Consider the following 25,677-nt stretch of genomic DNA (forward strand, 5'->3'; position numbering starts at 1 on the left):
AAGCGAGAGGCAGGACAACAGGGTACTAGAGCCTCCATGCCCACCGTATCACATCTTGTATTCAAGCCAAAGGCGGTACAACAGGGTACCAGAGCTTCCATGTCCACACCTTCTAGGGGAGGGATTTTACTGACAATAAGTGTATCTGACACTTAATAGTAACCGAAAGTGTGTCTATTGGCAAAAATTTTACAACAGTGGGGTTCTTGCAAATCACAGATGAGTCACAGCTTTTGGATTACTGGATTTTCTATACTCGTAATTACGAACATTTCTATTAAAAAATATAATGTGCAAATAAAAGAAGAACCCACAAAATCAATTAAATTTGCGTGCATTGCTTTTTTTTCTTGTAACATAAAGGACATCATGATGGAATCCAACAGAACCATTATAAGTCCCTGGGGTCTGACGGTCACTGAGGGCGTTACGTGACGGATCCAGCACAGCTTGGATTTCGTAATGCAGATGTGCACAGAGCCTTACCAGAGTACTGGTGCTGACAGCGGAGAGCAGCGGCTGCGCTGTTGGATGGCCTGCCGACAACTCCGTGACCAGACCGAACAGAGATAAATGACGAACACAACTATTTCTACTCTGCACATTTACAATTCAAAGTGAAGCTCCAAACTGTACAAAGCTATGCCTATTAACACTGCTAACGCTAAGCATCGTTCCTGCATGGCGATAACTCATGGAGGACGGAGAAATGAATTCCTAAATTACAGGACTCCGCCAGACACGGACACCAAAGATTTACTACTCCTCTTACCAGCCAACCCGATGAAAAGCCAAATTTCAATTACAGCACTGACCGAGGTGATATATATTCTGTCTGTTCCTCCAGCGAGGTCAGGGTGCGTGACCAGAATATATGAGGTCATAAAACTCACCGCTACACGCAAAATGTTGGTGTAATAGCAAGACGCACAGAAAAAATGAGTACGAATGTATAAATATTGTTAAGGTGGCTCGTCATGGTCATCGGTGTTCCCAACCTGCTCCTGCCGTCAGCTGCTGGCAGCCCCATGTCCTCTGTGGCAGATGCCAGATCCTTGCCTCCTACAGGTGTGCTGGCTCCGTCAGAGACAGGCCGACAGTGCCCACGCACCCAGCTTTTCCATTCTCAGCCAGTCTAGACAGGTCTCTGGCTATGGAGGACACCCTTCCACACCAGAGGGGCTTCAGCAATTGGTTCAGCCTGGTACGCAAAGGTGCCTTCTAGTTCTAAGGGTCCTTTTAGACGAGCCGATTCTCATTTGGATGAGCGAATGACGTCACCGCTGACTCGCTCGCTGTTGTGCAACCTGTTTAGCCAAGCAGAGTTGGCATGATCAAACGAGAATCGTTCAGTCCTACACATACGTGTACACATAAGTGACTGAGAGGGACTGAACGAGAGCCGCTTAAACCGGACAAGTCAACTATGATTTTTATGCCTGGCAAACTGAATGACGAACGAGAAGCGATCGAATCTTGTTTGTCGTTCAGTCACTGACTCGCGTTTATATGAACCACATGAGTTTATATGAGTCGCACAAATATGAACCACATTCTTTTGAATGGAGTCATATACATAAGTGATTTTTACCGTGTGGGAAGAATCGCGGCAGGTCCTATCTTTTTACATTCCTCAGAATTTGTTTACAATGGGACTGTAAACCACATCACACAAAAAACGTCCCGCATCGCCGTAAAAACGCACGTTAGCAAATACAATATCGGGCCGAATTAGCCTAAAACAGGCAAATTTCATGGATTTGTCTAACCAGGGGGTCACATCCTTTCATCTAAGACCAGTTTAAATGTGACCCACAAATTTCAGAATTATTCGTCTAATAATCTGACGTTCACAGTTACCATGCTTGTTAGAAATGTCTGTAGTGGTCTTAGGCAGAACAGGGGGCTTTATTCACAGTTGCATCATAGTCTTCATTTATAATTGCCAGACCTGTTATATGACAGAGACCACTGACTCACAGCGGGATCCGCTGGATTCCACCATAATGACTGTTATGATGGGGGAAAAAACAGCAGTGAATGCAGCCTGGAATCTGCAGAAGCTCCAAAGATGAGAAAGAGCCCAAGGACCCTTTTATACGGTGCAGTTATGGGACGCTAAAGCGCCCGACAGCCGTTCTGGCAATAATCCCTCCTGAGCAGCGATCGCTCCGTGAATGGAGGCGGGTCATGTGGGAGATCACTTCCGCCTGCCCACCTTGATTCAAAGCGAAATGTGGGTTTGTTTGCACGGGATGATCAAGCGAACAAATTATCGTTAGTCGTTTAATCGCTCCCACAAGAATCTGACCGATAATTAATTGCTCTGGTTCAAAGAAGGTTGGTCGTCCTCTGAGCCAGCAGATTTGTATGTAATGTTTATGGCCAATTTATTACACATCAAAAACCTGTTACCACTGGAGGTCATCTAATAAATAAGATAGTAGATAGAGCCGATTACAGTATACCCACAAACACAATGTAGAGTGCCATAATAGTCCCCGGTCTGGGGGCACCGCGATGCTGCAGCCAGCGCTGAGCACAGGATTGCAGACGAGTTATTCAGAATATTTGCCATGTTGACCTGTACTGTTGTTTCTAACAGTTTCTATAGGACCAGCTATGAGGCAGCTAATCCTCCCAAATGCTGACAAATTACTGCCCTGGGCCATTGAAAATCACATTTCTAATACAATAATCCTATCTGCATTACAATGAGCTAGGGCGAAATGATTAGGCGCTGGAAAGTTTGCACAGCGAATCAGGACTCCACGTTCCCTGGCCAATATTATTCACAAATTAAAGGAAATGAATCCTTCGGCATTGTTTTCTTACTTGGGAGCTTCCAGCCTCGCTTGGCCGCAGTTGTTTGGGTGATGCGATTCTGAGCTTAGTACTCGGGACAATAAGAATATATTGCGCCAATTCATGCAGGAATATCGGCCCCTACAGGAGGTGGGAGACGGGATGAAAAGGCATCTAGGGACGTAAAACGAAGCAAAACTAATTTGTTGCTTACGAAATGTATCAGAAGCAATCTGATCTGCTTGAATGTAAGGCTTCCACATCCACCGAGACGTCTCGTTAATATTTATTTGTTTTCACGTTTCGGTAGCAAAACAATGACGCCAATGTTGTGTTGTAACATAGCATGCCAAGCTGAAAAGAGACCAAATGTCCATCCAGTTGAGCCCTTAGCCCCCCCCACTCTCCTTTTTTGATCCAGAAAAAGGCAATAAACCCCCAGTGGGCAGAAGCCAATTTACCCTCATTCTGGGGGGGAAAAAATCCTTCCTGGTGCCGTAATGGCAGTCAGAATAAACCCTGGACCAACTTTGTATTGCGTTATATGGCTTGATCACACCAGCGTGTTTGTTTTCCGTTCTGGTGTTCCGTCAGGCAGCAGCAAAGCAAGCAAAAATCAGTTTTATGCCTCTTTCACATGGGCGACAGCGATATCGCAGCTAGAGAATCACTGCAATATCACAGCTTTGCTTTTTCTTGAGAATAATCTCGCAACACATCACTGCCGCCAGCGATAAAAAAATTGTTTTTGAGTTTTTAGCGCAAAAGTCTATAGGAGTTTCTAATGTTAAAAACGCATCGCACAAAAATCAATGCGACAAACAAGCAGGGAAACATCGCAGAATGATAGAGCATGCCGCAATACTTTTATCTTGCAACATAGTATCAGTAAAAACATCACTAATGTGAAGCTGGTCGAAGCAATGCAGTAAACCACATTCAACAGCAATCAGGTATGCGCAGAACGAGGATGGACACTGGTTTTCTCCTCCTTTCCTACAAGAGCTATATGGACTTAATCATATGTCATTAAGTTTGTTTATACTGGTAACACACTACTTTCTCTCTAGTTCTACAGATACAACAGTATTGGCGATTTAAGATTTTTTTTCTCATTTCCTTGCAAATCTATCAAAGAAAAATAGACAAATCAGCAGACTGCTATGGACTCTAAAGTAAAAGCAGCTATAAAAGCAGCCAATGTCAGCTTGAGGCAGTAATAATAACATTAAAGGGGTTGTAAACTATTGATGGACAATCCTTAGGATTAGCCGAAAATAGTAGATTGGTGGGGTCCACCACCTGGGAGCTTCGCTAATCAGCTGTTCACTGTGCAAGGTGATTTTTGCAATTAGCAGATAGCTCCATTCTTACTGCAGTGGCCAGGTCTGGCATTACAGCCAAAGTTCCAATTCACTTCAATGGGAACTTTGCATATAATACCAAGCCTGGCCTCTGCAGTGGGAATGGAGCCGCTGCTCCCAACAGAAATCAGTGAGGTGCATAAGCACACAGGCCCAGCAAACAGCTGGTGTGTGGGAATCCCAGATTGCAGACCACCAGCAATCTATTATTAATGGCGTATCCTGCTGATAGGTCATCAATAGTTTACAACTTGACAACTCCTTTACGGAACATAAGAATTGCTCTCTGACTATACACATATAGTATAAATATAAAAAGTATATAATGTTACTATGTGAATGAATACAATTATAACATATGAATTGCTCCTCGATTATACACATCTAGGGTATTTTAGATTCCTGTAATTTTCTTCCAAACTACAAGCAGACTGTCAATGGACTCCAGAAAACAACCAATACTCAACCCTACCTTCTATCCCAAAAGTTACTGCTCAAGTTTAACTCTTTATACAAGGACAGAACTACCGTAGATGTATTTGTTAGTGCACAACCTGCATGTCATCGTTAGTTCAGCACATCAGGGGAAGACGAGAACATGAAGGCAATCAATAGAGGTGAACAACTCCAGCTAATTAATCCAAAAGAATTCACAACTAATGCATCCAAGAATGTACAGAATGAATGAGCACAATGTACAGAATGAATGATCCCAACATGCCCGTACATCAGTGCTGAACCTGATCAGAAGCGGAATGGTAACATTACTGTTGGTAACACTTGTATCTATACAGGGATACATTGTTGCGTGCTCAGCAGTCCATGCATACAGCTATGTACCTACCTCTACTAACCAGTCGAGGACTGGTTGAAGACTTGTCTAGGGAATTGCTCAATAATAGCACAAACAACATAATGCAGAGAAAATTGTCCACTTGCACCAAATAATGCTGTAATATCAGACAGCATGTGGGGAACAATGACCCAATGAATATCGCAATCCTGTATAAGTGATATCGCTATCTACTCATTGAGCCCTAAGAGAGGACTTGCTTATCATGCAAAATCATACTGTGAGGGGAAATAGTCAGCTACCAGAACACGGAGGAGCCCGGGGCAGTATGAATAGGATAGGTGTGAAGCCGCTGTCACACTAATCCTCACAGTTGGCCATTTCATTGTTCCTGGGCCTATATGGAAACCTCAATGTAATGACCCTCTGGATGCGCAGCACTTTCTGCTCCTGGATGCCTTATCCTCGGCTTCAGGATATTGCCTGTTGTAAATCCCAGGAGGTAATATGCAATGTAATTGCCAGTCAGTTCTCTCCCTCGCTGCGCCGGTCGCACCGCAGGAAAGCTGATATTGCAGAGCCTATTATTGATGTGACTTGCTCATGTAGTATGTGGTGTAGCATAAATATAGGCAGATAGCGGCACAGATAGCACAAATGTTAATAGTGGGCATGCACAACCCCCGCTTCTCTGGAGCTACAATCCCATCTTGGCAGATCTTGTGCAATCAGTAATAGAGGGATTTTATTGTATCTTCCAGCTCTTCAATATAGACAGGAATGGATGCAGATGTCTCAGCGCCCGCCAGACACAAGGTGGGACAGATTAACAGCGCATCACGTAGGAGCACAGGCGCTCGGCTGCAGCCATCATGGACACCATACAAGCGATAGGACTGAACGCCCGTCTGTTGGCATCTGTGTCCAGCAGACAAAGTCGCTGCATGCTTCACATTACCAAAAATGTGGCTAGATCTCACAGACAACTGGACGCTTCAATGATATATATAATGAGTTAGAAAGTTGTCATAGTGTCCTGAAAACTACAGGAAATAGGCCAACCCAATAGTACAACTGTAATGATTAACCCTTTTCAATCCAGTGTCAGACCTCGTCCTGCATAGCTCCCATGTCAGCGAGGTCCCACGTGTTTCTAACACTATGCAGAAGAGAGCTCCGTCACACACACATAATATACATGAACTCACATCTAAGGCTGCCTGTCCACCGGCGCAGCAATATTCTGCGGCAGATCTCCACCACGGGAGCCGCCACCCTGGAGCAGGAGACAGCTGACGATTCTCCGCACTGAGCCTATCTGACAGGCTGACCATGGAGAATCGCAGCAAATCGCAGCATGCTGCGATTTAAATCCCGTGGGCGAAAAATCGCTATGATTCTCTGCTCGTGGACGCTGTGGCTGCGCTTTCCATAGCAACACTATGGAAAGCTGCAGACAGTGCAATTCGCCGGCTGAATCACGCCCGTGGACATGCAGCCAAAGGCCAGCAGCACACAGGCGGATCTGCACGGAGGATCTGCAGCAAATAGCATGCGTTGAAGGTATGTAGAAATCGCTTTTTCCTTCACACGAGTGGAAATGATTGCTGCCGACTCCGCACAGACGGCTTTCGTTGAGGCCAATGGAGGCCATCTGACCCACACAGCCCATCCACAATTAACACTAACAATGGCGCTAGAAAAACAAATATTAAAAAACAAAAACCTGTACTGCTCATGACCAACCGCGAGTGTCTGCAGTCATCTGCAATACAGGAGAAAGAAGAGAATAGGGTTGCTGGCTGGGGTCATAGGCAAATTCTGCAGCAGGCTCCCGCATGCGGATTCCGGATCACCCGTGTGCAGGCGGGCGAAGTTTAATTTAAAAAAAAATTGCTAATAAAGTCATCTTGTTGGGTCCTTTTTATGTCTTTTAAGTAATTCCAAGAAATTGACAACGCACTTTCCTACCCAAAATAAATAAAAGCTGAGGAGCGTGCAGGGAAAGGGTTAATACTACAAGCACACTAGATGGTCCAAAGGAGTTGAAGGCTGAAAGCCCTTCATTACCATAGAGCTTTGACCTTTTCAACAAACGAGATAGATTTTACAAGGCCTGCTGCACAGAAGCAGTATGTGGTGTGAACACGGCCGGATAGGGAGACACATGGAAGGGTCAGAAATAAGTCGGGAACATCTTCATCTTGGAACTGCATGATGCTGGGGAGAATGAGGGGGACATGGCTGGGTGTGAGATAAGTCCCAGGTCCACTAATTCATATCATAGTGGATTCCAGATATGAATGAGCAGTCATTAAGGATTACTTGTGTATTTACTATCCCTTAATTGCTTGCATGTTGCATTCCTCAGAGGAAGTGAAGCCGACCATCATCCATGGAAAGCTTAGAGACACCAGCTTCACCTTCAAACCAATATGCCCTGCCATTCATCAAACAGCAATCCCCAAAGTCCAAAGGTGTAACACATAAGGTAATCCGCCCCACTTCTGCACACCTCTGGCTGTAAGCCTCAAATGTTAATATTGGATCTGGGAATGCATCTTTACACCCATGAGCAGATAGTCCTGCCTGTGGGATCAAGTTATTGGAATATGTTTGCTGTAGCCCTGTGGGGGGCGTTGTTGCCGGGATTCGCTGCCAAGAGGTCCTCATGGCAATTATTTGAGTTTTTGACTTGTGCAACATCAATGTATTCACTAGGTAATGTAAGGTGTCCATAAGGCGTCATTCACATGGGCGACACGGCATCAGATCGCTGGTCTGTGCGATATTGCTGCGACTTATCGCGGTGATACCGCGACTTTGTAGCACTACAAGGTTGCATATGGTGCTAACAAGTCACATGACTTCGTAGCACCACATGCGAGGATTTTCAGGGGAGGCTTGAAATATAAGCCCTTCCCTGAAAATAAGCCATAGCTGAGGTAAACAAAAAAACCCCACAAACATCACATCTCCCGCGCTGTCAGCCCGGCCGCATCTTCACCCCAGGGGTTCCAACAGTGCTCATCTTCTTCTCTTCTGGCCGGTGATTCAAAAATCCCCGCCTCCTAGGAGCGCTTGCTGTGATTGGCTCAATCATTGCCATTTATTGAGTGCTGGCTGTGATTGGCTAAGCATCAACCAATGACAGCAAGCACTTCTGGAGGGCGGGGATTTTTGAATCCCTGGCCAGAAGAGAAGAAGATCACTGCTGGGGACCCAGGGAGAAGATGCGTCCGGGCTTACAGTGCGGGACAGGTGATGTGTTTTTTTTTCTGCAGCCAGGACTTAAATTTTAGCTTTGACGGTAGGATTTCCGCACGGCATGAAAATCGCGTTTTTGTGCGATGCAACAGAGAGGAAGGCTCCATAGGGAAACATGGACTACAAAACCTCACAAGGTGCGTGCATATAGCGGGACCCACGAGGTTTTTATGTCTGCTTGTCGCATGCTACACAATATCGCATGTGTGAAGTAACCCGTAGGAAAGCATGGGCCTCTCATACATGCGATTTGTAGCATTGTAGCAATGCTACAAAATCGCGCGACTGTCGTCTGTGTAACGAGGCTTAATAAGCACTGGTGCAGACACATAGGGTTACTGGTGGGAGGACACAGGTCACTCGAAGACATTTTATCTTCTGCACTCATAATGAATGACAGAAAAACGGCAACGCTCAATTCCATCATCTCTTTAAGGCTGCATTCCCACGAACGTATATCGGCTCGGTTTTCACGCCGAGCCGATATACATCGTCCTCATGTGCAAGGGGGGGGGGGGGGGGGGATGGAAGAGCCAGGAGCAGGAGCTGAGCTCCCGCCCCCTCTCTGCCTCCTCTCCGCCCCTCTGCACTATTTGCAATGACAGGAGGCGGGGCTAAGTTCCGAGAGTTAGCCCTGCCCCCGTTCCGCCTCTCCCCATTGCAAATAATGCAGAGGGGCAGAGAGGAGGCAGAGAGGGGGCGGGAGCTCGGTTCCTGCGCCTGGCTCTTCCATCCTCCCCCCCCCCCCCCCCTGCACACGAGGACAACGTATATCGGCTCGGCGTGAAAACCGAGCCGGTATACGTTCGTCTGAATGCAGCCTAAGAAGGCCAAGTTATAAGAGATGACCAAACTAATCTGTGGGCCAGTCTGTTACCGACACAAGCTTACATAGCAGCCCCACGAACTGGACCCGAAAAAGACTATCAAGCCATGTGCAGAATACTACTATAAGGGGGGCACATAGAAGACATGAACACACAAAAATCCACATGTGCTTAACAAAATATAGAATTATATATGAATTTTTTTCTCATTGCACAATGACTTCCATATGCTCACCTTAGACAGTCCTGCAGTGAGACACTGCATCATCATTAATTCCCCAATACATCTATATCACCTAAATTGCCCCTTCTAACAGTATTAAACAATATTTCAAACAGTCGTTCTTCTTCGTCCAATGGAAGCCCTGTCAAAACGCTTTTCACTAAGTAATACAGTTCCTGCAGGCACAAGATGCGCCTAATGTATAAAAAGGTACACACGTCTTTAGACATAACGCACATCTCAGGCGGTCCGTGGACCGAAAAAGAAATCTATGCCAGCTGGGAGCAGGAGTAGATTTCTGGCAGGACTTATACCAATTTTTAGCATAAACTATACTCAAATCTGTCGGCCTGGGCTGGCCACGCCTCCAACCAATGAGTAACACCCCGTTTTTCTGAGTGCCTCAGGATGGCTTAAATGTAAAAAGACGCAATTTTGTGAGCAAGCAAGCCTTGTGCCAAATGCCACTTCTGTACACCAATGTTTCCCTCATAAACCCTTCCATAATGTCTACGTGGATCAGTAAAACAAACTGCCAACACAGGTCCATAATAATCAGACACAACTAAAACTAAAACTAGCATTCTTGATCACTTAAATAGACATTAAAATTATTCAAACAATCACAAGCTCTTTTCTAAGAAAGGTCCCGTTCTCCAAGTTCTCCCATCAGTTGTTAGGTTGACTAATTACACAGCGATATCCCTACAAAAACAAAGCGCTGCAAAGTCCAAACTATTCAGTATTTTTGCTAGGAACTAATTACTGGTATTATTGTATCATGACGCCACCAGGGACTACTGGTGGAGTCAAGATTGACAGGGGGGGTAACGCTCTTGTAGCTGATTGGCTGCAGAGGTGCTTCGTCTGCAGGCTCTGGAAGGGCACTACACATGTACAGAAAAGGGATACAGTGAGCCCAGCTCCAGAAGGCATACAGTGGCCCCATCTGTAGCAAGGGTTTCCTCGATGGTAATCCAGAAGGCGCAAACCCCATAAGTTTGGCAGCGCAGCAGGGATTTTAAAGCAGGAAGGGAAACGCACCGTGAAGCTGCGTAAATGCCGCTTTCTCACCCCCCCCCCCCCCCCTCATCCAGTCCTGCACCTTGTAGGACCTTAAAATCTTCTGCCAATCGGGAGCTAGGGATGTAAGAGGGGTGTTCCTCCTGTCAAACCTCTAGCTTCTGGTGGTGTCAAGATGCAATAATATCCTAATTACTTATCACTATACTTGGTTAGGTCGGCATGTACATTTTTGCAGTGTGTTTTTTTGCTCTAACTTGCATGACAAAAGAGATAAAAATTAGCATCAGCTTTTCAAACCATCAACTCGAATGATAAGAGAACAAAATAGACCATAATGGATCCTGCAAAAATCACAACTGCATGAGTCTGGTGCAGACTTACGGTGGCCTTCCATTTTTGTATTCCATCATAAGAACAGAAAAATTATAAATGACGGCAGTTCCAGATCCATCAGTTGACAGACACTAATGGCGCCCAACAAATCACGAGGTGGTCATTTTACAGAAAAAGTAGTGCAGTATGTTGCATTATTTTTTCTGCCATTTTTGGTTGAATCTGCAACATAGGCTTCTAATGGAGCCTCCAACACAGATAACGAACAGTACAGTGTGGTGAACCTTGGTATCAGTTAAGTCCCCTTAAAATAGCTAAGATCTTACACATGTATAAATATGCCATTTGTTTTCCAAAATACTCAGATTCTTACCTTACTGGAATGGGGCCCAGGCAGCAAGAGTTTTAGGGCTTGCCTCTTTAGTTCTACCAAACGTGCATTGCAGTTCTCACACCACACACCCCTGTCTGATCCAGGAGATGATCCTCCACCACTTCCAGAACCTGGTGATCCTGTCCCAAATCCTGGAGATCCTCCTAAGGATCCTGGGGAACTGTTGCCAATCCCAGGAGATGCAGGTCCAGGAGAACCAGAGAAGGAGCCGGGAGAAGATGTGCCAGAGCCAGGAGAAGGGGTGCCAGAAGAGCCTGGTATGGATCCTGCGCCTTCTGGGGCAGGCCTGCTACCAGCACGGGACTCCTCATAGGCTTTCCTATACCAGCTCTCGGGAGAGAATGGTGCTGATGTTTTTGTAGGGGAGCAGACCTCGTTGACCTACAAGAAAACAGCAGATAGTTCCAAGTATAAGAAACATGTAACATGTCAAACTCCCAGGATAATATTTGGAAATAGAAAAACACTCCTAGGATCAGCACTACATGAAAATAATAAGAATATAATTGAAACACTTACCTTAGAATGGGAGTTCTTATATGAGAACCCCACCCCCCTCCCCCGATAAACCGTCAATACGATAGAGTTAAATTCGCAACAGGCAACAAGGCTGATCCACCGTAAGTTTTAAAAAGGTTCTTGAATTTAATAGACAAACATTAAAAGCTGACAAACAAATAAGAGGAAATTGCAACTCGTTTCGGCGTGATGCATAACCAGTGGATATATAAAACATATATACATTTTTTTCCTGAACTGACCCACCTGTGACGACCATCCAGGTACATTGGGTTGAGTCGCCCCACAGCTGGGGGGGTCTTTCCTTATAGGTGTACATTATAAATTCTGTATTTGACCTATTTACCAAAGCGCTCTCCTTTCTCTTGTTAAACTCCCAGAATAAAAATAGTTTTCATATCTTAAAGTCGATCGGGTTTAGGGTGGTCTCACATCTGCGCTCTGGGGTTCTGCTTTTGGGAGTCGGGCAGAAGAATCCCTGTGGCCAAACGGCTCGGTCTTAGGATGGAATCAAAAAGCGCCAAATAGAGCCCATTGACTATAACGGGATCTGTTCATCTTCCGGTATTTTGTGCTGGATCTGTGATGGAATCCCCGACTGGAGCTTCCAACACGGATGTGAAACCGGCGTAGCAAGGTACAAACGATGATGATGCTGCCGCAAGTTGTCTACATTAAAACACACACAAATGTACTGGCACTTTACTGCAAACAGATGCTTATAACCATAATTAATATTTACAGCTAATTCCATGATTTATTAATAGTGCACAATGGCCTCTACAGTGTTGTGCCAAGTGCATCTTTTCTGGTCCGAATCCGCAGCCAAGTACCAGCAATGTGGTTCTTCCTGAGGTGCCTACTGCCAGAGATAAGGGACTAACCCTAGTGCCAAGTGATGCCAGGCCAACTCTGATGTAATTGGCGTCTTCAGCGTGGACCTATGTCTTAAATTAATAAATGCAATTATAATGGGGGATTTCTAGGTACATTTTTTAATGGTGTGTGCAGGACTGGAAAACCTTAACTAGGACAGATGTATGTGGGCAGCACATCCCCTCCTCGTGTAAACAGGGGCGGTCTAACCAGCAGTAGTGCAAACAGCGGATGACCGGAAATAATGGGCGGCCATTCATCTCTAACAACTGCCCTGTGTAGAAGGTACTTACATGGGTGCCAAACGGCTATATAGTCAATCAGCATGCACAAAATCACTTGTGCAAACCACGAAGAATAAAACCCAGAGATTCCAATGAGCTTCCCTCACATTCAGCTTTTTTTGCACTAGATTTTTGCATGAACGAAAATATACGCGGCATGCACTATTTTTGAGAGCGGAGAGGGGGGCGCGGAGAGGGGGGGGCGCGGAGAGAGGGGGCGCGGAAAGGGGGGGGCGCGGAAAGGGGGGGCAGGGAGAGGGGGGGGCGCGGAGAGAGCAGGGGCAGGAGTGTATCTATGCTGCTTAGCAGAAGAAAGAAGACTCAACTATAATAGCACTTCCTAATATAATTTAGTTATTGGAGTCACTCCTTTTATAGTTATTACATCCGGTAGCAGCCTGCAGTACAATCCTACTGTTTCCGTGTGCACCACAGCAGAGTATTATCCCCCACTGACTTATGGGCCAGTTACACGGGACGGTTATCATTCACTATGTGTATTTGCGCACGTAAAAAACGCACAAAATTGTATAGATTTGCTGTAGATTTGCGCACACGCATTGAATCAATGGGCTCTTACGGTGCATAGTACACACCAACATAAAACACGCAACTTTTTTTTTTTTTTTTTTTTTTTATATGCAGCTGTGAATGAACTAGTTGAAATCAATAGGCTCCATTCACTGTAAAAAAACAAACATGTAATAAGCCATGTATTTACACTCATGTGAATGAGCCCTTAGAATTTTAAGAGTCGCTCACACAAGCTTATTTTAGCACGTTTTTCTGCGTGGAAAAGTCCTGCGTACTATGTGGAGAATAGAACCCATTCAGTGGGTTCATTCCCATTCAGTGGGTTCATTCCCATTTCTTTTTTTTTTTTTTTGTGCACACTGTTCTTGCAGGCGCAAAAAAATAGGACTTGCACTATTTTGTGTGCATTTTCGCACCAAAGAACCCCATTAGAGGTCTATGGGAGGTATGCAAATATATACACAAACCAGCGCACACCTGCAGCTCCTTTGGCTGAATATGCGCAGCACTGTGCATGGACAGCTGCACAAAGTACCCTCATTCACTGTGCATAGAAGTTGCGCAGGAGCCAGTGTATTTTTCAATATGCCCACGTGGAATCGCCCTTAAGACTGGTTCACCCAAGAGTATCTCGCAGTGTGCGGACTGTGAGATATGTGTGCACAGCACACAGTCTTTACGCAATAACACTGCGCATGAGTTGCGGTTTGCCCATTGCCATTTTGGCATGTATGCGCGCGTAGTACGCACCAATATGGAACATGCTGCAAATTTTATTACACGCGTAATATATGTAATTTGTGCGAGCAGCAACCTGGTCACCTATGCAATATAGGTACAGAGTATTACACACGCAAAACCTGGGCAAAATATGTTAGTGTGACACATCCTTTGTGCACGTAAAAAAATACACACGTAATACGCAATGTATTTACGCTGGTGTGAATGAGCCCTCATAATTAAATCTGTGATAATGGCTGAATATATCTTGATTTTTATTGCACCATTTACAACTAAAGGCTCCTGCAGATGAGCGTGTGCACAGATACGCTGACAATAGCGTGACATAATATCGCTGTAAGGAAAGCGCTATCGGCACAAGAATCGATCGTTACAATGTAATGTCAGCTAATGAAGAGGTCTGAGATCTAACCAGTACCGCCCTCAGGTGTGTCTGCGTGGATACAACACAGGTGGGGGGTGCCAGATTACAGAAAAATCATTAACGACCCGATTACAGATGGACAACTTGCAACATACTTCCTGTTACTGTATATGTGCTCCAGGAGCTGCCAACATGTGCGCTTTATGTCCCTTTCTCTATATATGTGCTCCAGGAGCTGCCAACATCTGCGCTTTATGTCCCTTTCTCTATACATGTGCTCCAGGAGCTGCCAACATGTGAGCTTTCTGTCCCTGTCTCTATATATATGTGCTCCAGGAGCTGCCAACATGTGCGCTTTATGTCCTTTCTCTGTATATGTGCTCCAGGAGCTGCCAACATGTGCGCTTTATGTCCTTTCTCTGTATATGTGCTCCAGGAGCTGCCAACATGTGCGCTTTATGTCCTTTCTCTGTATATGTGCTCCAGGAGCTGCCAACATGTGCGCTTTATGTCCTTTCTCTGTATATGTGCTCCAGGAGCTGCCAACATGTGAGCTTTATGTCCTTTCTCTGTATATGTGCTCCAGGAGCTGCCAACATGTGCGCTTTATGTCCTTTCTCTGTATATGTGCTCCAGGAGCTGCCAACATGTGCGCTTTATGTCCTTTCTCTGTATATGTGCTCCAGGAGCTGCCAACATGTGAGCTTTATGTCCCTTTCTCTATATATGTGCTCCAGGAGCTGCCAACATCTGCGCTTTATGTCCCTTTCTCTATACATGTGCTCCAGGAGCTGCCAACATGTGAGCTTTCTGTCCCTGTCTCTATATATATGTGCTCCAGGAGCTGCCAACATGTGCGCTTTATGTCCTTTCTCTGTATATGTGCTCCAGGAGCTGCCAACATGTGCGCTTTATGTCCTTTCTCTGTATATGTGCTCCAGGAGCTGCCAACATGTGCGCTTTATGTCCTTTCTCTGTATATGTGCTCCAGGAGCTGCCAACATGTGCGCTTTATGTCCTTTCTCTGTATATGTGCTCCAGGAGCTGCCAACATGTGAGCTTTATGTCCTTTCTCTGTATATGTGCTCCAGGAGCTGCCAACATGTGCGCTTTATGTCCTTTCTCTGTATATGTGCTCCAGGAGCTGCCAACATGTGCGCTTTATGTCCTTTCTCTGTATATGTGCTCCAGGAGCTGCCAACATGTGAGCTTTATGTCCTTTCTCTGTATATGTGCTCCAGGAGCTGCCAACATGTGCGCTTTATGTCCTTTCTCTGTATATGTGCTCCAGGAGCTGCCAACATGTGCGCTTTATGTCCTTTCTCTGTATATGTGCTCCAGGAGCTGCCAACATGTGCGCTTTATGTCCTTTCTCTGTATATGTGCTCCAGGAGCTGCCAACATGTGCGCTTTATGTCCTTTCTCTGTATATGTGCTCCAGGAGCTGCCAACATGTGCGCTTTATGTCCTTTCTCTGTATATGTGCTCCAGGAGCTGCCAACATGTGCGCTTTATGTCCTTTCTCTGTATATGTGCTCCAGGAGCTGCCAACATGTGCGCTTTATGTCCTTTCTCTGTATATGTGCTCCAGGAGCTGCCAACATGTGAGCTTTATGTCCTTTCTCTGTATATGTGCTCCAGGAACTGCCAACATGTGCGCTTTATGTCCTTTCTCTGTATATGTGCTCCAGGAGCTGCCAACATGTGCGCTTTAGGTCCTTTCTCTGTATATGTGCTCCAGGAGCTGCCAACATGTGCGCTTTATGTCCCTTTCTCTATATATGTGCTCCAGGAGCTGCCAACATGTGCGCTTTATGTCCCTTTCTCTATATATGTGCTCCAGGAGCTGCCAACATGTGAGCTTTCTGTCCCTGTCTCTATATATATGTGCTCCAGGAGCTGCCAACATGTGCGCTTTATGTCCCTTTCTCTGCATATGTGCTCCAGGAGCTGCCAACATGTGCGCTTTATGTCCTTTCTCTGTATATGTGCTCCAGGAGCTGCCAACATGTGAGCTTTATGTCCTTTCGCTGTATATGTGCTCCAGGAACTGCCAACGTGTGCTTTATGTCCCTTTCTCTGTATATGTGCTCCAGGAGCTGCCAACATGTGTGCTTTATGTCCCTTTCTCTATATATGTGCTCCAGGAGCTGCCAACATGTGTGCTTTATGTCCCTTTCTCTGTATATGTGCTCCAGGAGCTGCCAACATGTGAGCTTTATGTCCCTTTCTCTGTATATGTGCTCCAGGAGCTGCCAACATGTGGGCTTTATGTCCCTTTCTCTATATATGTTCTCCAGAAGCTGCCAACATGTGCGCTTTATGTCCTTTTCCCTGTACACGTGCTCCAGGAGCTGCCAACATGTGCGCTTTATGTCCCTTTCTCTGTACACGTGCTTCAGGAGCTGCCAACATGTGCGCTTTATGTCCCTTTTTCTGCAAACGTGCTTCAGGAGCTGCCAACATGTGCGCTTTATGTTCCTTTCTCTGCACACGTGCTCCAGGAGCTGCCAACATGTGCGCTTTATGTCCCTTTTTCTGCAAACGTGCTTCAGGAGCTGCCAACATGTGCGCTTTATGTCCCTTTCTCTGCACACGTGCTCCAGGAGCTGCGCTTTATGTCCTTTCTCTGTATATTTGCTCCGGCAGCGGCCAACATGTGCCCTTTATGTCCTTTCTCTGTATATGTGCCCTGGCAGTGGCCAACATGTGAGCTTTATGTCCTTTCTCTGTATATGTGCCCCGGCAGCGGCCAACATGTGCGCTTTATGTCCTTTCTCTGTATATGTGCCCCGGCAGCGGCCAACATGTGCGCTTTATGTCCTTTCTCTGTATATGTGCTCCAGGAACTGCCAACATGTGCGCTTTATGTCCTTTCTCTGTATATGTGCCCCGGCAGCGGCCAACATGTGCGCTTTATGTCCTTTCTCTGTATATGTGCCCCGGCAGCGGCCAACATGTGCGCTTTATGTCCTTTCTCTGTATATGTGCCCCGGCAGCGGCCAACATGTGCGCTTTATGTCCTTTCTCTGTATATGTGCCCCGGCAGCGGCCAACATGTGCGCTTTATGTCCTTTCTCTGTATATGTGCCCCGGCAGCGGCCAACATGTGCCCTTTATGTCCTTTCTCTGTATATGTGCCCCGGCAGTGGCCAACATGTGCGCTTTATGTCCTTTCTCTGTATATGTGCCCCGGCAGCGGCGAACGTGTGCGCTTTATGTCCTTTCTCTGTATATGTGCCCCGGCAGCGGCCAACAAGTGCGCTTTATGTTCTTTCTCTGTATATGTGCCCCGGCAGCGGCCAACAAGTGCACTTTATGTCCCTTTCTCTGCGTAAGTGCTCCAGGAGCTGCCAACATGTGGGTTTTATGTCCCTTTCTCTGTACATGTGCTCCAGGAGCTGCCAACTGGTGTGCTTCATGTCCCTTTCTCTTTATACGTGCACCAGGAGCTGCCAACATGTGCGCTTTATGTCCCTTTCCCTGTACACGTGCTCCAGGAGCTGCCAACATGTGCGCTTTATGTCCCTTTCTCTGTACACGTGCTTCAGGAGCTGCCAACATGTGCGCTTTATGTCCCTTTCTCTGTATATGTGCCCCGGCAGCGGCCAACATGTGCGCTTTATGTCCTTTCTCTGTATATGTGCCCCGGCAGCGGCCAACAAGTGCGCTTTATGTCCTTTCTCTGTATATGTGCCCCAGCAGCGGCCAACAAGTGCGCTTTATGTCCTTTCTCTGTATATGTGCCCCGGCAGCGGCCAACAAGTGCGCTTTATGTCCTTTCTCTGTATATGTGCCCCGGCAGCGGCCAACAAGTGCGCTTTATGTCCTTTCTCTGTATATGTGCCCCGGCAGCGGCCAACAAGTGCGCTTTATGTCCTTTCTCTGTATATGTGCCCCGGCAGCGGCCAACAAGTGCGCTTTATGTCCTTTCTCTGTATATGTGCCCCGGCAGCGGCCAACAAGTGCGCTTTATGTCCTTTCTCTGTATATGTGCCCCGGCAGCGGCCAACAAGTGCGCTTTATGTCTCTTCTCTGTATATGTGCCCCGGCAGCGGCCAACATGTGCGCTTTATGTCCTTTCTCTGTATATGTGCCCCGGCAGCGGCCAACATGTGCGCTTTATGTCCTTTCTCTGTATATGTGCCCCTGCAGCGGCCAACATGTGCGCTTCATGTCCTTTCTCTGTATATGTGCCCCTGCAGCGGCCAACATGTGCGCTTTATGTCCTTTCTCTGTATATGTGCCCCTGCAGCGGCCAACATGTGCGCTTTATGTCCTTTCTCTGTATATGTGCTCTAGCAGCGGCCAAATGTGCGCTTTATGTCCTTTCTCTGTATATGTGCTCCAGGAGCTGCCAACATGTGCGTTTTATGTCATTTCTCTGTATATGTGCAACAGGAGCAGCCAACATGTGAGCTTTATTTCCCTTTCTTGGCTTATGTGCTACAGGAGCTGATAACATGAGCACTTTATGTCCCTTTGTTTGTATAAGTGCTCCAGGAGCTGCCAACGTCTATGCTTTATGTCCCTTTCTCTATATCTGCACTCCAGGAGCTGCCAACATGTGCACTTTATGTCCCTTTCTCTGCGTAAGTGCTCCAGGAGCTGCCAACATGTGAGCTTTATGTCCCTTTCTCTGTATACGTGCACCAGGAGCTGCCAACATGTGAGCTTAATGTCCCTTTCTCTGTATACGTGCTCCAGGAGCTACCAACATGTGAGCTTTATGTCCCTTTCTCTGTATATGTGCTATAGGAGCTGCCAATATGTGCGCTTTATGTCCTTTTATCTGTATATGTGCTCCAGGAGCGGCCAACATGTGCGCTCTACGTCCTTTCTCTGTATATGTGCTCCAGCAGCGGCCAACATGTGCACTTTATGTCCCTTTCTCTGCGTAAGTGCTCCAGGAGCTGCCAACATGTGGGTTTTATGTCCCTTTCTCTGTACATGTGCTCCAGGAGCTGCCAACTGGTGTGCTTCATGTCCCTTTCTCTTTATACGTGCACCAGGAGCTGCCAACATGTGAGCTTTATGTCCCTTTCTCTGTATATGTGCTCCTGGAGCTGCCAACATGTGTGCTTTGTGTCCCTTTCTCTCTATACGTGCTTCAGGAGCTGCCAACGTGAGCTTTATGTCCCTTTCTCTGTATATGTTCTCCAGGAGCAGCCGACACGTGTGCTTTATGTCCCTTTCTCTGTATATGTGCTCCAGGAGCTGCCAACATGTGCGCTTTATGCCCCTTTCTCCGTTTACGTGCTTCAGGAGCTGCCAACATGTGCGCTTTATGTCCCATTCTCTGTAAAAGTGATCCAGGAGCTGCCAACATGTGCGCTTTATGCCCCTTTCTCCGTATATGTGCTCCAGGAGCTGCCAACATGTGAGCTTTATGTCCCTTTCTCTCTATACGTGCTTCAGGAGCTGCCAACATGTGAGCTTTATGTCCCTGTCCCTGTCTCTGTTCAGCGCCCATCTGTGTGCTATCCTGCACGGTGTCATGCTCGCCTTCTATGAGATGTTACACACAACTACTTGCTCCAATTCGAATCTGATCACTTTAATACCTCCCTCTAATCCCCCTAATTTAGCTTTCAGCCCCGGCTCCCATTCATGGAGATCCTGCAGGAAAAGCAGAGCTCCTCCTCAATGCAGATCATATCCCTCAGATATCCCGCCGGTGTGATGCAGCACTGGAGACGAATCCCCCGCTGGACCAGGGATGCCTGGAATACAAGGCTTGTGCTGCTGACCCCCCAGCAGGTTATTGCACTCCAGGCACGAGTGACAATGGCTTTGTGAACAGTATAACAAGACACATATCTCACACCCTCAATAGCCCTAATTGCCACCAACACCATCTAGTACATCTCATACAAGGTGGCACGATTCTAGAAGGGCAAGCGCTGCCCGTGTGTCGCCAGGTACAGCCACCTCTACAACAATACATCGCCCTCCGACTTTACGACACACTAGAGACATATCTACCGTGTTGTTTCCTAGACAGTAATCCGCTGACAATAACCACATGAAGCTCCCGGCGACAGATATGTCCTCATCCTGGCATGAAAACCCCAAGCCATCATAGTACAATGACATGAAGATGCAGGCAGTAAAGAAATACCTCCCAACACAGACCATATGGCATCTGCCCATATATGTCCCTTTCCATGAGGACACCGCAGTCTCTCTGCACAGACCGTTATCTGGGACTACACAGCCGCTCGTGGATATGTGGCACAGTCCTGGCCGGGACAGACAGATATGTCTGCTGTTATACGTCACATGTCAGAAATGTCTGACGCTATGACATCTCAATATGAAGGGTGTCCATCAGGGCTGACAGAAGACGGACATCGGACAACTCCAACCATCACTACATTGTGAACAACAAGCCCATATATATTATACACACATATCACACACCGATTACCCTAGATTGGCATTCCTTGTATTTCCCCCATTATATACAATGTGCTAATGATCTGTTTCCAGCTTGCAGTGGTGAGAAGTCACACACCCGCACACACATATATACATCATACATAAAGCATCATCCACCTCAAAGAGAATGTAATATTGTGTGCCCACTGTCTGCTGCAGGATAATACGCCACCTATGCATAGAAAATTTTACGTGCCCACTGACTGGCATAGATTGGCAATCTTTATGATCTGTTACACATTAACGTATTGCTATTAAATGCCATGAGATACTGTATTATGTGCACTGGTTGGTATATATGTAGATTCTAGGAGATGATATGTACCTCCTGGATGGTGTATATGGTTATTTATCCCTATAATCAGTCACACACCAGTACACCTCTATGTGATGCTTTGTGGTGATAGTATATACCACCCTGTAGGCACCTATGATCAATCACATATTAGTGCCCCTCTATATTATGCTTTGTGGTGATATGTGCCTATTGGGTGGCATATACCTATGATCAATCACATATTAGTGCCCCTCTACATGGTTTTATGTGCCCACTGTCTGATACATATGGTGATATATTGGTATGATCAGTCATACATCAGTAGGGCTCTATATGATGCTCTGTGCTGATATCTGCCTGAAAGGTGGTATATACCCATGATCAGTCATACATTAGTACACCTCTATGTGATGCTACGTGCCTACAGGGTCGTATATATAGTGATATTGTTATGATCAATCACATATTGGTGATGATATGTACCTGCAGGGTGGTATATACCTATGATTAGTCACACATCAATGCACCTCTATGATATGCACTGTGCTATATATGTGCCTACAAGATGATATATCGGTATGATCAGTCACATACTAGTGATATCTGCCCACAGGGTGGTATATATGTATGATTGATCCAATATTAGTACACCTCTGTGATATGCTCTGTGCTACATATGTGCCTACAGCATGATATATCGGTCTGATTAGTAACATACTAGTGATATTTGCCCACAAGGTGGTATATATGTATGATCAATCACATATTAGTACACCTCTGTGATATGCTCTGTGCTATATATGTGCCTACAGCATGAGATATCGGTCTGATCAGTAACATACTAGTGATATTTGCCCACAAGGTGGTATATATGTATGATCGATCCAATATTAGTACACCTCTGTGATATGTTCTGTGTTATGTATGTGCCTACAAGGTGATATATCGGTATGATCAGTAACATACCAGTGATATCTGCTCACAGGGTGGTATATGTGTAGGTCTATCCCTACGATCAGTCCTCCGCACACTGACATATACGGTGATACATACGGCTCTGCTCTCGGTCCCCGCAGTATACACTGATCCCGTCACTGCTGCCCGGTACAAGCAGCAGACATCCCTTCTCTTACCCCATATTTCCTGCTCTTGGAGGTGACGGGGATCCTCTCTTTATTCCCTGTCACTGAACTCATGGTGAGATGTGATCGTCCGCGATCTGGTCGGGTACAATGTACATCCAGGTCCGGCGGGCTGCGAGGTGCAGTGACGGCTCCGTGCAGACGAGCGCGGTATGTGCCTCGCATTAAATCATTGGTCCTCCGTCTGCCGCATCTCCACCAATGACGGCAGTCACCGAGCAGCGCACCGGGCACACTGGGGGCATCCGACGACTTACAGCCGCCCCATGCCGTCCACTAGCAGCATATCCCGGGCTCTGGGAGGAGCCTGTGCCGGGCGCCCTGCTCCGTGCCGCAGCCGAGCGGCTTGTGGTAAGTGCAGCTCCCTCCTCCCGCCTAGTGGAGCGCCGGGCTGTGCCGCAGCTCACACACCTACACTGACACTCACTGGCGGCGGCGAGAACTCGTCCGCTCACCTCACAACCCCGCCGCTGGAGGGCGCTTGTCGTGTGAGGCCGGCCAGCGCTGGTTAGCAGCTGCTCGGTCACCTTGGATACCACATGCCGACTCTGTATTACATTCATGTATAGAGAGCGGACATTGTTGCTGTCAGTTGTTTAGTCGTTCAGGACACTCCGTTTAAAAGCTCCCTCCCTCCATGTTTTTCAGTTTTGCACTGCTTCTTTCAGTTGTGTGATATCCATGCCAGTATCAGCTCTGACAGTATCAGCCATCGTGTTTGGTGGTCAGTAGAGATGAGCGAGCGTACTCGCTCGAGTAATGTGCTTTATCCGAGTATCGCTGTGCTCGTCCCTGAAGATTTGGGTGCCGCTGCGGCTGACAGGTGAGTCGCAGCGGGGAGCAGGGGAGAGCGGGCGGGAGAGAGGGAGAGAAAGATCTCCCCTCCGTTCCTCCCCGCTATCCCCTGCAGCTCCCCGCTCCGTGCCGGCACCCGAATCTTCAGACCCGAGCACAGCGATACTCGGATAAAGCAAATTACTCGAGCGAGTAGTGCTTTTCCGAGTACGCTCGCTCATCTCTAGTGGTCAGGTCTTCTTTTGCTACTGATCTGTCCAAGCATTATAAATTTTTCTAGCGACTCTGCTTGCATTACATGGCCAAAATCCGTGAGTCTGAGCCCGGCCATCTTGCCCTCCAGTGATATATCAGGTCTTATACGATTTAGGACTTCTCTGTTTGTTACTCTGCCCATCCAGGGTATACGCAGCAGTTTTGGCCAGCACCACAGCTCAGACGCATCAATCCTCCTCCTAGCAGCTTCCCTCGCAGTCCAGCTTTCACATCCACACATTGCTATGAGGATGATAGTTTGCATTATCCTGCATTTAGTTGCTACATCGATATCCCTACTTTTCCAGATTTTGTCCATGTTTAGCATTGCACTTTGCCCCAACGCTATCCTACGGTGTATCTCTGGCATAGATTCTCCAGCCTGGTCAATTCTTGAGCCAAGGAACATGAACTCTCGCACGCATTCTATGACCTCATTGTCTATTTTGATTTAAATTTGGTGATTTTTTTGCAGTTGTCATAATTTTTGTCCTTTTTAGATTCAGGTAGAGGCCTATTTTTTCACTTTCAGTTTTAATCTTCCATATCAGCTGCTTCAGACCTGTTTCTGTTTCTGCAAGCAGAGTTGTATCATCCGCATAAGGGAGATTGTTGATGTTTCTTCCACCTATTTTCATCCCGATTTACAATTTGCCTAGGTCCATTTTACATATGACCACTTCTGCATATAGGTTAAGGCCCATTTAGACACAACGATTGTTGTTCAAAATTCGCTCAAAAGCAGTCTTTTCGAGCGATAATCTTTGCATCTAAACGTGTGGTCATCGTGCACTGTTCGTTCATCGCTCATTTTTAGCCAGCTAGAAATGAGCGATGAGCCTTATCAGAGCCAATTGCTGATATCTCAGCTGGCAGTGCTGAAAGCATTCTTTTAGCTGGTATCCCACTGGCAGTTCTCAGCGGGACACCAGCTGAAAGCTCCGAGAACAATGCAGCTGTTTGCATATACAAAACAGCTGCTGTTCTCAGAACTATCGTGGCAGTATCCCGCTCCGCCTGCAAAACTCTTAAGTAGCTAATTAGCTACCTGGAGTTATGCAAAGATGATCACTCAAAATTGTCACTCAAACTATCGTTTGAGCGAGTTTTGAGCGATCATCGCTCCATGTAAATGGGCCTTTAAACAAGAAGGGTGAGAAGATGCAGCCCTGTCAGACGCCTTTGGCAATCCCAAACCAATCTGTGTCCCCATACTGTGTTCTCACAGTGGCTTCTTGATTGGTATAAAGTGATTTTATTAGCGTGACTAAATGTGCCGATACGCCCAGCTCTTGTAGGGCCGGCCATAGCTTGTCATGGTCGACACAGTCAAAGGCCTTGATGTAGTCGATGAAGCACATGTAGATATTCTTTTGGTATTCTAAAGCTTTTTCCATGGTCCATCGCAGGTTTGCATACGGTCGCGGGTGCCGCGAGCTCGCTGGAATCCCGCCTGCTCATCAGAGAGTACCGCTTTACCATGGATGCGGATAGCAATGATACGGTCGCTGATTGTTCAAAAACTTTCTACTGCCTTTGCGGCCTGCTTGTTTGTAATAAAGGCTACTCCATTCCTCTTGATTTCTTCATGTCCGGCATAGTGCAATGTGAAGTCATCGGACTGAAAATATCCATTACCCGTACTGTGCAATTCTCTAATTCCAAGAATATCAATGTCAAGTCTTGTTTTTTCACATAGAAGACACCTCTAGGAGTCTCAGTAAAATACATAGAAGACATTGATAGGAGTCCCAATAAAATACATAGGAGACACCGATAGGAGTCCCAATAAAATACATAGGAGACACCGATAGGAGTCCCAATAAAATACATAGGAGACACCGATAGGAGTCCCAATAAAATACATAGGAGACACCGATAGGAGTCCCAATAAAATACATAGGAGACACCGATAGGAGTCCCAGTAAAATACATAGGAGACACCGTTAGGAGTCCCAGTGGAATACATAGGAGACACCGATAGGAGTCCCAGTGGAATACATAGGAGACACTGATAGGAGTCCCAGTGGAATACATAGGAGACACCGGTAGGAGTCCCAATAAAATACATAGGAGACACTGATAGGAGTCCTAATAAAATACATAGGAGACACCGATAGGAGTCCCAATAAAATACATAGGAGACACCGATAGGAGTCCCAGTAGAAGACATAGGAGACACCGATAGGAGTCCCAGTGGAATACAAAGGAGACACCGATAGGAGTCCCAGTAAAATACATAGGAGACACCATTAGGAGTCCCAGTGGAATACACAGGAGACACTTACAGGAGTCCCAGTAGAATACATAGGAGACACCAAAAGGAGTCCCAGTAGAACACATAGGAGATACTGATAGGAGTCCCAAAAGAAGACAGTCCCAGTGTCACCTTTGTCTTCTACTGGGATTCCAATCAG

General features: G+C 46.5%; 1 protein-coding gene across 1 annotated transcript in view; it reads right to left on the minus strand.

Moving 5' to 3' along the window:
• KIF26B (kinesin family member 26B) overlaps positions 1 to 22,538 on the minus strand; it is a 326,887-nt gene extending 304,349 nt beyond the window's left edge. The window contains exons 1-2 of the mRNA XM_066596111.1: positions 22,202 to 22,538; positions 11,012 to 11,413 (exon numbers count right to left, since the gene is read on the minus strand). Coding sequence (XP_066452208.1) covers positions 11,012 to 11,413; positions 22,202 to 22,375 — 576 coding nt within the window. The 5' untranslated portion in view covers positions 22,376 to 22,538. The remainder of the gene's footprint in view (positions 1 to 11,011; positions 11,414 to 22,201) is intronic.
• Between the last annotated feature and the right edge of the window lie 3,139 nt (positions 22,539 to 25,677).

The sequence above is a fragment of the Eleutherodactylus coqui genome, chromosome 3, assembly GCF_035609145.1.
Source record: "Eleutherodactylus coqui strain aEleCoq1 chromosome 3, aEleCoq1.hap1, whole genome shotgun sequence".
In the NCBI taxonomy this organism is placed as follows: Eukaryota; Metazoa; Chordata; class Amphibia; order Anura; family Eleutherodactylidae; genus Eleutherodactylus; species Eleutherodactylus coqui.